The sequence below is a fragment of the Echinops telfairi genome, unplaced genomic scaffold, assembly GCF_000313985.2.
Source record: "Echinops telfairi isolate 266 unplaced genomic scaffold, ASM31398v2 ScPeMD7_7421;HRSCAF=8459, whole genome shotgun sequence".
In the NCBI taxonomy this organism is placed as follows: Eukaryota; Metazoa; Chordata; class Mammalia; order Afrosoricida; family Tenrecidae; genus Echinops; species Echinops telfairi.
The window spans coordinates 2,717,809-2,729,746 of record NW_022111321.1 but is presented as its reverse complement, the minus strand read 5'-3'; the positions used below and the strand labels follow the sequence as shown (position 1 = coordinate 2,729,746).

The window sequence follows — 11,938 nt, the reverse complement described above, 5'->3', positions numbered from 1 at the left end:
GAAATGTTTTGAGAATGATGAGGGAAGTGAATGTACAAATGTGCTTTACACAGTTGATATGTGTATGGATTGTGATGAGAGTTGTGTGAGCCCCTAATAAAATTATTTTTTTTAAAAAAGAACTTTCAGCTTTAAGTTTTAAATTTGAAATTGAAAACAAACTAATGATTAACACGAGGGAAATGGTAAAAAAAAAGAAAAAGCATAATATCCATCTGTCTGATGAAATAGGATCTAGGTTAAAGGTTGTTGTAGAAAATCGTTTAGGAATGTTGAAAGTCATCTAAGATATTGGTAAGAGAAAGAAACCAGAGGTGGCAACAGAGCATGCTTAATGAGTTAAGAAAGTATTTCTATTTTAAGGATTGAAAAAACAGCAAATGCATGTTCTATACACGTGACTGAGATTACTTAAAAGAAAAGCTCCAGACACACTTTTGTTTTCTAAGGCTTAGAAAGCTACATGGCAAGTATCAACATTGATTGGCCAAGAAGAGGCCAAGAAGGTTCAACTAATTTTTATTTTCTTCCCCTTACTTATCAGTGCTTTCTGGCTGTTCTGTAATAAGCATATCTTAGTTTTGTAATTAAAGCAGGACTTTCGATCATAAACCCCAAAATATGCGTCAAACTCTCTCTCAGAAAAGTAAAACAGAACAAATAAGAATGGCCTAAGGAGACCAGTAACGCCTGGCTATGTCAGACCGTCAGCAGAGAAAGGAACCGATACTGCAGCTCAGGCAAAGGAGGGTGATAAGAGAGAAAGCATTTGGTCAAGTCCAAGCGATGGCTATGCCTTATGAGAAAGTGCTGAAGGTGAGTGATGACAGGCAGATCTGCAGTGCGAGAGACGGAGGAGGAGGAAGACTGGGCTGGAGTCAGAGTCATTTAGAATGACGCACTCGCATTGCGAAGGCATGAGTCAAGAATGGGGTGGCAAAGGTAGAACAGGTCTGAGTTCCTTCTGTTGCAGAAGAGGAGAACACCTGTTTCTAAAGGTGTTGTCAACAAACATCTCAGTTGCTGTTTTGATTTTGTTTGTTATTTTTAGAAAGTGGCAGGTGTACAGGAATGATAAAGCTCCAAAACATTATGCTATTCATCAAGTGACACTGGAGTAAATTTCTGAGAGTTGCGATAAAAAAAAACACAACATAAGCATGACCTAAGGAAAATGGGTAACAAAGTGAACTCATGTTTCACTTTAGACATACACAGCATAAAATAGTTGCATTAGACAGGGATTATTACACACAAAGAAGAACTGAGAAATCTGTACATAAGTGACATCTCTCCTCTTCCATGCATTTAAGTAGTGACACCATTCTCGTGCTGCTACTACGTGTATTGCTTATCTTTCGAGCCCTTCCTGTAGAGAGAACGTTCCTGACATGTACCGCTCTCTAGGCTTAGCTCTATACTGTGTCGGCCTGCATGTTGCTCTGATGCTGGAAGCTAAGCCAACGTTATTTCAAATACCAGCAAGGTCACTCGTGGTAGAAAGGTGTCAGTGGAGCTTCCAGACAGAACAGGAACAAAGCCTGGGTGACTTATGTGACCTATCACCATATATGACCAATTGCCTTGTGGCGGGAGTGGGACAAGCCTTCATGATCTACCTACTGACACCAATTGTTCCTGCCACGGCACTCTACTTCTATGCTGGATTAGATAGCTCATTGAAATAGCCACCCAGGGACTCACAGGGAACACTCAAAATCAAGTGGATTTATTAGGGGGAGTTAACAGGTTGCCACAGTAAACAGTAAAACACAGTCACTGGTCTCCTCAACCAGCAGCCAAGTCTCTCAAGGGTCCTCAGCCTCGTGGTCCCTTGGCCTTTGCCTCCTTGGGTCAGGAAGGCAGAGTGCTGCTCTACTTTAGAGCCCCATAGTCCAGGGCTAGATGGGAAGGTACCCAGAAGTCCAGGCACTGCTCCTGAGTTGCAGTGCCAGGCTCTGGTGCACCCGGACTTAGCAGCCTCTCCCAATGGTCCTCTGATTTCTCTCTGTGTCCCGAAACTCACCGAGGAATGGCTCTACTGCATGTATGGTTTGCCTTATAGCGGAATACACCAGAGATGAACCAAGTGACACCCTCTAGTAAAGTAGTCTAAAGATGCCCCCTCGGACATGGTTCACCTTGTGTGTGACTTGGTTCACACCCCTAGTACGATCAGCTCCCATCCTGATCCTGTCCATGAGTATAGTACAGAATACCTTCCAAAGTGGGATTACAGCAACAGGAACAGAGTCCAGAGAGGAGCTCTGGTAGTGTAGCGGCTATGATTGGGGTGCAATCCACAAGGTCAGCAGTTTGAAACCACTAGCTGCTCTGCAGGAGAAAGACAGGGCTTTCTACTCCTGGAAACTGATGGGGGAAGTTCTACCCTGGCCTATAGAGTCACTATGAGTTGACATTGACTCAATGGCAGTGAGGGTTTGTTTTTTAATAGAGTCCAGACCTATAATACATCACATAAAGAATTATGGCTAGGACAAAATAAACACACATATACATACACAACAACAACAACCAAACTCATTGCCTTCAAGTCAATGTCGACTCATAACAGCCATTTCTGAGCCTATAACTCGTTATGGGAGTAGAAAGCTCTAGCTACATCTCACTTACTTACACAATTATCGATGACAACTCTATCAACCATATGAGAATACCGCTCGATAGACTGTTGGAAGATGAGCCTCTGAAGTTGGCAGGCATGCAAAGTACACACTGACCCTAGCAATGGGCTCGAGCCTACCAAGGAGCAGGAAGAGGGCACATGCACTCTGGGGTATGGCTTCATCCCATGGCTGTCTGGTCTCGAAGCCAGCGCTACAGCAACTGACAACCATGCATGCTATCCAGCTATGTTGCTCGGTTTGTCATCCTGTCCTATATTCTTTCAAATACATTGTCTTTATACTGTCTCCTAAACTGGGTCAGAAGTTCACTGAGTGCACAGCTGGGTTTGAGGTCTGTTTTCTTTGTCTTTCTATTCTGAGGCAGTGAAATATGAAACAATTCTGGAGCCAGATACCAGCCCTTCCTAAACAATGCGGTACAGGTAAGTGTACACTCAGTGAAATTAGACACTATGGAATTCGGGCATTATGCAAACATCATAGTATGCACACCTACTCCTCATTAAACAACTATCTTGTTATTCAGCATTTCAAGTTTGATAGTGTTGGAAATTTCCTCAGGTCAGGCCCTTGGTGCCCTCTGAGAACCACCCAAAACAGTATATCGGTGCCTCTTCTGAGAGCCAACCACGTGAGGCATAATGGTCAATCAACCCACGAGGCTTTCTCCCATTCACCTGCAACATTTTGGGCTAGCCTCGGAGTGTACAGGACAACAGCAAGATGATACAAGGTCATACGGAGGCAAAGAAAGGCTAGGCAAGGGGCTCAAAGTGCTAGGGAGGTTGGGAAGGTGGGAAGGGGCATGGCTGGGGCAGATGGAAGGCAAGTGGAGTCCCCACACCAGACAAGAGGTGGGAGGCTGCAGGCAGAGCATGAGCAGGGTCCCTTCCCAAGGCAAGTGGCAATGGGCTGCAGGCAGCACATAAAGCTATTAACACTCCAGAGACGCAACACATGAGACACGGTGCTGCTGATTTCCAGCTGAAACACACCTTGTAACAGGGTAAGCTTTTTCCTTTCGAAGCAAGGAAAGTTCACATCAAAAGAACAATAGAAAGTGCAGTACAGTTCATACACATGCCAGAGACAAAGGTGGTCCCAAGGCTTACAAAGACATTGGTTCTAGAAATACTGTATTGCTGGCAGCAGAACTCTACAAGCAATAGGAGACATACAAGCCGCACGTGAAAATCACTGCCTTCTCTACGACAGGGTACCTCTACTGTGTTCCCTTCTCCTATAGGGAATTCTGAACCCTGTTACAATGTTACGAGACCACAGGTGTACATGTGATCAGATGTTGCCTGGAGGGACACTACAGGGTGCACAACCATGCACCAACCTTAGTGAATGGCAAGACAAAGTGCACAGAACACTGAGTGGCATCCATTTACATCTATCAGAATAGAGAGGCTCCAGGAGACAATAACTTAGTGTACTGCAAGTTATAAGCTAACTACTGATTTGTAACAGTTTTGTTTGATACACACACATTCTCACACATGAAAACACCGATTGGGCCAGGAGGTAAAATGCATTTCACGTGGTGTTAAATTACGGATATAGACTGAGGAGCCCTGGTGGCATAACGGATTAGGTGTTGGGCTGCTAACCACAAGGTTGGAAGTTCAAAACCAACAGCCACTCCTAAGAAAATGCTGAGGTTTTTTACTCCCATGAATTATAGTCTCAGACACCCACAGGAGCAATTCTATTCCATCTATGGGGTCACTATCAGTCAGAATCAGCTCCATGGCAGTGAGTGACCAATGTCAAGTCCACTATATGCTAAGTTACATTAGACATGCCAATCATGTCATCTAAGATTCCCATGAACCTAAAAGAGGCGCAATTCTGCTCAGAGCTTCAGCGAAAGCAGTAGTCTGAGGTAGCCCGTCCCATGTTATGCCCTAATACAACATGGAAGTGAATGCTGACTAGCACCATGGTTAAGCAGTTGGCTATAAAAGAGAGCTCAGTGGTTCAAACCCAACAGCCAGTCTACAAGAGAAAGATATGGTAGTCTGTTTACAAGAAGATTTACAATTTTGAACCCCTACTGGGCAGTTCTACATTGAGGTGGAAGCAACTCCATGGGAAAGGGTTAATGATTTATGGAAGCTGAACGGGTAATATAAGATGGAACAAGTCCATGCTTGCTAACCCCAGAAACTTTGTATATGTAGCTTTGGGGAGAAAAGAGGCACTATAAAACAAGAGAAATAAGTCAATGAGACACATTGGCACATTATTGTCATGGTACCACAAGGAAACACAGTTCCCGTGCTACCAGTGCTGCAGGCACACATCTCCCGTACTTGGGGAAATTGAAAGGCTCAGTTCCAGGTAACCTGTAAACACTAATTAAAAAAGAGGAGGGGAACCACCATACTTAACAACAATCTCAGGTGCTTCAACCACAAAATGAAAAATTAGTCCTTCCCGTTCATGGTGTTGTCCTAAGGACTGCATAAACTGTAGGTGAAGTAATCTGAACACACAACGGGTCCTTACAAATACCTTGTCAATATTTAACTGCGTGTCAACAGATGGATAGTGTGAGATCCAGAGCCATTTGCTATCTTGTGTCTCCACCACCGCATACCTGCTCATCCTGCAACCTTGAACCCATGTAGACATACAGGGACTCCCTGTTGACTCCCAGGGACTCAGCTGAGCAGACAGCGACCTACTGCTTTGCACTCCCCACTGGCATCAGCAGGGCTTCCATGCACACAAAGTGGAAACTGCACCATCTTTCTGTTCTGCAGTTAGAGAAGTAGCACAGTTTATCTCCTACACCAGATGGGAAGGTAATAGGCAATTTTCTTTCACTGGCAACAGAATTTCCTTCTGTAGATGCTGTCCACCGATTTCTTAGTATAACTCCTCACATGATGAGAAGACTGAGAATGCATGCCGGAAATGACCTCAAAACGTCAAAGAGTAAGCATTTAGAAAATCAAGAGGTTGTACATACTGTTTAGATCAACAAAATTCAGCAACACATTTTAAAGATAAATTTTGTATTTAAAAAACTCAAAAGGTAGTTTCTACAGCAATGCCATTCACTAACCATTAACTGAGTGGATGTGGTCCAAAGGATCTATACTTACTACACTGAAGGGAGAAACCACACAACAGGCTACCTTAAGCTCAGGAGGGCAAATGGATGGATTTGATGGATGAAATCTCAGTATCAAGTTCTTTATTATAAAGTATGTCTCCACAGTTATTCGGAACTCCTGACGTAACTGAGCTTTCCCTCCTTTTACTTCACCACACAGGGTTCTTCCAAGATGCATGACCTCCAGCATCACCATAGAAAGGCCTGGTTGAGAAGGAGGCGGTCATTTCATTTAATTTCATAGTATACAAATACCTCCCATGGGCTGACACTGCTACTGAAGAAACCAAGCTCCTGGATGCACCTCAGGTATTTACTGAATCCAGGATACATTCAAAGAACTACTTTATTTGTCTTTTAAAATAAAAACAATTTTGAAGACTCCAAATTGCCACAATTGGAAACTTCCTGAGTAATTTTCTGCTGTTATTGCTGGGGAGAACTTCGGTTCCAACATCATTTCTTCATCCACTCATAAACTCATCAAATATTTACTGCATACCTCATGTAGGGCAGGCCCTGTTGGTCACGTGTTAAGGATATATATATATATATATATATATATCAGAGAGAAAAATGGACAAAAGCCCCCGGCTTCACAGAGCGTGTATTATAGAAAAAGCAGATAAACAACTGACTGCCCACAATAAATCACATAGTATGTTGGAGGGTAATTGTCATGAGGAAGAGAAGAAATGTCAAGGGTCTGTGTGGAGAATGGAAGGGAGACAGGTATTTGGCTCTCCAGTAGAACAGCTACTACGGGATGAGGAGCTAGGTCCTCCGGCAGAAGCTCAAACTGTGTCTGAAAAACAAGGGTGAAATGAAACACTATGAGCCATGCTGAGAAAAGCACAAAACGAATTCAGAATGGTAGCCAGGAACCGGCTCACCCATTCTTGCTGGCTTTACCTTTATTATGAGTGGAGGTATGAAGCCACTTAAAGAGTTTAAAACACAAAGACAATATCAATGTTATATTCTGACAGGATCTCCCTAGCTTCTATGTGGAAAGGAGACTAAAGAGGACGCAGGTAAATGCAGGGGTTGGGATGGGATGCTCTGAGGATAGTCTCCCCACTTAGTAGTCTGTCCAGTCCATCATGAGCAAATTGCTGGTATTTGTTGTACTGGTAGCTTTGAGGATCACAACCAACAGGCAAGTCCCTGTGGTATGACAAACCAACAGGTGAGACAGGATTGGGCAGATGTTCCACACTAAGGGGGAATAGGAAGAAGGATATAATGATCTCCTTCTAAATAACTGGCCAGTAATAACCTTTTGAATAGCAGAGCATTGTCCGATATAGTGCCGGAAAATGAGATTGGAAAGCACGCAACATATGATTGGGAAAGAGATGCTCCCCCAAGTAGAGTCGACCTTAATGGCACAGGGGACGCAAAGACAACGGGACCTTGCTTGGCTGATGTGGCCCAACATGACAAAAGCCAGCTGCAAACACCCTGTAAGAACCGCAATATGGAGCGTTCAAAGTATTGATGCAGGAATATTAAAAGTTGTCAAAGATGAAATGGAACTCATAAAGATCGATATCTAGCTTTCATGGGTGAAAATGGACTGGTTGGCCATTTTGAAGTGGACAATCACCTGGCTTACTGTGCTGGAAATGAACATTTCAAGCAAAATATTGTTGCATTCATCAGCAAAAAATATATAAATAATAATTCAAGATGTATCCTGAACTACCAACGGTAAGATAAAATCCATACACCTGTAAGGAAGACCAATTAATGCAACTATTATTTAAATTTATGCACCAACCCTGATATCAAAGATGGAAAATTAAAGATTTTTATGAACTTCTACAGTCTGAAATGTATCAAACTTGCAATCAAGGTGCATTTAAAATTACTGATGATTGGAATTCTAATGTTGGGAGCAAAAATGAAGGATCAGTAGTTGGAAATATAGCCTTGGTGATAAAAATGACACAGGAGATCACATGATAGAATTTTGCAATATAGCCCATTGCATATACCCTTTTAAACAAAATTAATGGCAATTACACATGTGGACCTCACTGGATAGAATATATAGACATCAGACTGACTATATTTATGGAAAGAGACAATGGAGAAGCTCAAGACTGAGCCTGGATGTGCTCCAACTTTTACTGATTGGAAGAATGAGCAAGAACCCAGAGTAGACACAAGCAGACCACTGGCCGGTGAGCAGAAAAATCGGGAGGATGTAGTATCCTGGGAGCCTCAGAAGGACAGCACCTCAAGCAGGAAGAAAGTGAGCCGCTGCCCTTCTGCAATGCCTCCATGCTTTGGAATGCAGCCATTCCCTGGGAACCAGTTTTCCAATCCAGTCGAATTCCTCAAAGCAGCCAGAGCTCTTTTAAAGAAATCATTGGACCAGGCCACATTCCTGATTTAAATTATTCACCATCCATTTCTACTAAAGGTCAACAAGGCCTGACAAGTTCTGGCTCCTGCCCACCTCACCAGCCTGGGCTTGACCCCCCAAAACATTTCTCCGTGCTGTCTTGGCTCCAGTTACATTGGTCTTCTATCAGCTCCTTACTTTCTATCTCCCAGGTAGTCCCTGTCCATGCCATTCTCTCTGTCTGGAATGCCTCCACCTGTTCCCAGCCCTACCTTGCCAGGTCACCTCCTAACACTCATCATTGGGCAGTTTGTGTTACTTCCTTCGATACTTTCCTTTGACCGAAAGCCCTCACCCACACAGGCACCCCCTGCTGTGGTCTCACAGACAATAGCACAGGCACATCCTTCATAGCATTATTGCAGCTGTCATCTTACGTGTATTGAAGGTTTCCTTGATGTCTGTTTCACCCTTCGAGGATCTGTCAAGACCTGAAAGCAGGTGGAGTCTGTTTTTGCTGGAACTCCAGTGCCTAGCACAAAGTCTGGGGTAGAGTAGGGCCTCCACAAAGACTTGATGAATAAAAGAATCATTCAATAATATCTCATCCATGTTCTCCTCTCTGAAATAATAAGACCCCTTTGTCTGTGTTCTGGCTGGAACAAAGATGACCTTGTGCTCCCTCCCAATCCTACTTTTTAGGAAGCACCTGTCTCTTCTGGTCTCTGCCTCCCTGGCAGGCACGGCGCCCACATATCCACATACAGAGAGCTCCTGGTACTCTTAGGAGAACAATGACATACATGATGACACATCTTCAGCTCAGGCACCCTTTAATTATTCATGTTAACCTCAAAATTATTTTTCAGAAGGAGTTATGTAAAGTTCTAATAACTGTATCAGGAAAACTTTTCAAATGCCAAAGGAACAACATGGAAACTGTAATCAATTCATAGAGAACTGCAGTAAGCTCATCCTTATATTTGGAGATACAGTCAAAGAAAAAAGTAAACCACACTAAAATGGAAAAAAGCAAACCCACAAATATTTACGTATGCATTTTTTCTAACAGGGCTCTCCTCACAGCTCATTGCTTTTATCAGATTCTTAAAAGATGTAAAATCTCTCACAGAAAGATAGCTAAAAGCATACCCAAAATCAATTCAAATGAAAACCAGCAAATAGAAAAAATGCTATATATCAGAAAGTATTCACATGGGCAGCATATTATTTATGCAAATAATCTATATTTCCCTAAAATGTTATATATGAGACTTTTGAGAAGGTGATGAGACTGGAATTGCAGGTAGCGTTTACCCACGGACAGAGGATTAGTGAAGGAGGAGAAATGGAAACAAGAAACATGGGGAGGAAATGGGGTAAGTGATGGTAATATTGAGGGGATTGAAATAGATGAGTTGAAACAAAACATATATAAATAACTGAGTGAAAACTTATGATCTGCACTGAAACCCCTCACCCAAATCACAAAACAATAATTGGGAGAAAACTTAGTTTTACCTGAAATACTTGAATTCTCTTTCTAAAACACAGAGAATATGCTAGTTATTGTTTAAAAGTCAAAATTAGTTTTCAAAAAAAATGTTGAAAACACAATCTGATGATACTGAAAAAGCACGCTCCTATAGTCCAAGCTAAGCAACACCCCCCACGATACTTTTAGCTAAAATAGGAGCTCTGCTTGGGGTACCAGGTCCAGGCTCTAGGATCATTCTTTGTTTCCAAAGTCACAACATTCCAGAAGATGACCCACTGTCCCACCTGCAACTGTAGCTTGTGCCTGCGAAGCGGCTAATAAGAATGCTAAACGCAAGGCAGACATGATAAATCACCATGCTTTTCTCTATTGTTTACACATAAAAAATAGATAGCAAAAGGCATGAGTCACCATCTAAGGCAAAAAAGAATTTTACGAGACTGTTTTGTGGAGATACGTAGATGACTACAGTCTTACTAGTGAAGTCATCTGGGCAACTGAGAGTTCATTCAGACAAGTATGAAATTTGAAGAGAAATGGAAGTTTCCTGTGTACTCCAAAGCATTAAGCATTTCTACAATTAGAACAATATTCTGGTTTATTACAGCTGTTGAATTCAGATGTTTAGCAGAAAAATAGTATGCCTTTCACAGTAAGTGTGCAGTGCAAATTCTAAAAGACTAAGACCCATCAGATCAAGCTGCTAAAAACCCACAGTATCTGCTGTATTTTCAGCCAAGTAAAGCAATATTTATAATAAAATTCTATTTTCCTAATCTTTCTTGTTCATTATGCAAGTTCCTGAAAGTCAACTCCACATAGCTTAAAAGCTGAACCCAGATCACCAAAGACCAAGGTCCCAATTCTAGATTTCACTCTAACCACTTTGCTATACTAAGCATAGCTGAAGAAATAATTCAGTGAGAATACAGAAACCAGTCCCTGAGAAAAATTTTTGAGCAAACTAAAGAAGCATTCAAAATAATTTAAGATTACTGATAAAGCCACATGCCGGCAGTCACAGAATCGGGGTAGAGTAGAGCATGACTATATTAGGCACTGAACTGAAGTGGCAAACAAGCCAGCATGCTTCGGTTTCTGCCTCTGGAGTTTAAACAGCCTTTCAAAGGCACCTGGCATGTCAAGGTAATAGAAATTACACAAACACACCCCGTGGCAGATAAATAGGGTTAGGGCACGGCTGGCCAGTGAGGCTTTGGTGCTGTCACTGCAGTAAGCAAAACAAACACTGGTTTCACAACAGTCCCTTTTTTTTCATGAACATCTACATGGTCATGGGGCAGGAGTGGCAAGTGGGGAGCGTTAACAATAGAAGCAAAAGAGACTCCAATCCAGACCTAAGACAGGAGGCTGTAAACACTTGTAGGACTGCGCGGAAGAACGATGCTGAGGAAAACCCTAAGCTCACTTTGTAACCACGACACAACTGGCTACACACTTGGTAGGTAGGACACGTCACAAGCATTTAATACTCCACTCTAGATTAATAAGGCAATATTTTTCCTCTAACCCCAATACTTTTCCCCGCAATCCAAGAGATGCTGGATTAGTCCTCACAGCGCTGTTTTAGGCGAGTTATTCACTGGGTAATTCACCTGTGTCTGGTAGCCCCTCACCGCTAGGCACATTGCCAGTCAGTCACCTAGACAGTTCCAAATGGACTCTTCAGTTCAATTCTTCAAATGCCTTCTACGTAGGACCAGCCCCAAATTGGGAACCATGATCACTTAAATTATCTCTAGCATATTATAGATCCCTACGACTTGGTGAACAGCACAAGGCTCTGTTCCCAAATTAGATTCCCTTGGATTGAAGTGATCTTGTATTTCTAACTAGAACAGCTCTTTATGTGCTGACAATCAAGTGGATGAAGCCTAAGCCTATTACCATCTTATGCAATTATAGAGTACAGGTCATGATCCTGCTAGCAGAACCACCATTGCTAAACACATACACAATTATTTCACTTTAATGCTACTATAGAAGTTAGTGGCAGCCTAAACGTTCATTATCCTATTAGGGTCCAATTAAATCCCTGTCTCACACAGTTCAAAAATCTCACTTATTCCTAGATGGTCTAACACTACAGCTAAGCTGGCCCCATCTCTGTCAACCGGGGAAGCACCTGTCACCTGTGCACTTGAACACTGCCCCGCCCGATTCTGCCCAACGAAACCAGAGGAGACTCAGCATAAACAGACTTGAAGACAAATTACACTAGACTGAAGGCTTAAAGACCTTATGTAACAACCATAAATTACTTCAAATGACTGTACTTTAAAAGGATC

General features: G+C 42.5%; 1 protein-coding gene across 1 annotated transcript in view; it reads right to left on the bottom strand.

Moving 5' to 3' along the window:
• The window catches only part of ARHGEF26 (Rho guanine nucleotide exchange factor 26), a 180,362-nt gene that overhangs the window by 142,407 nt on the left and 26,017 nt on the right, over positions 1 to 11,938 (bottom strand). Inside the window, exon 4 of the mRNA XM_013006250.2 lies at positions 2,639 to 2,760. Coding sequence (XP_012861704.2) covers positions 2,639 to 2,760 — 122 coding nt within the window. The remainder of the gene's footprint in view (positions 1 to 2,638; positions 2,761 to 11,938) is intronic.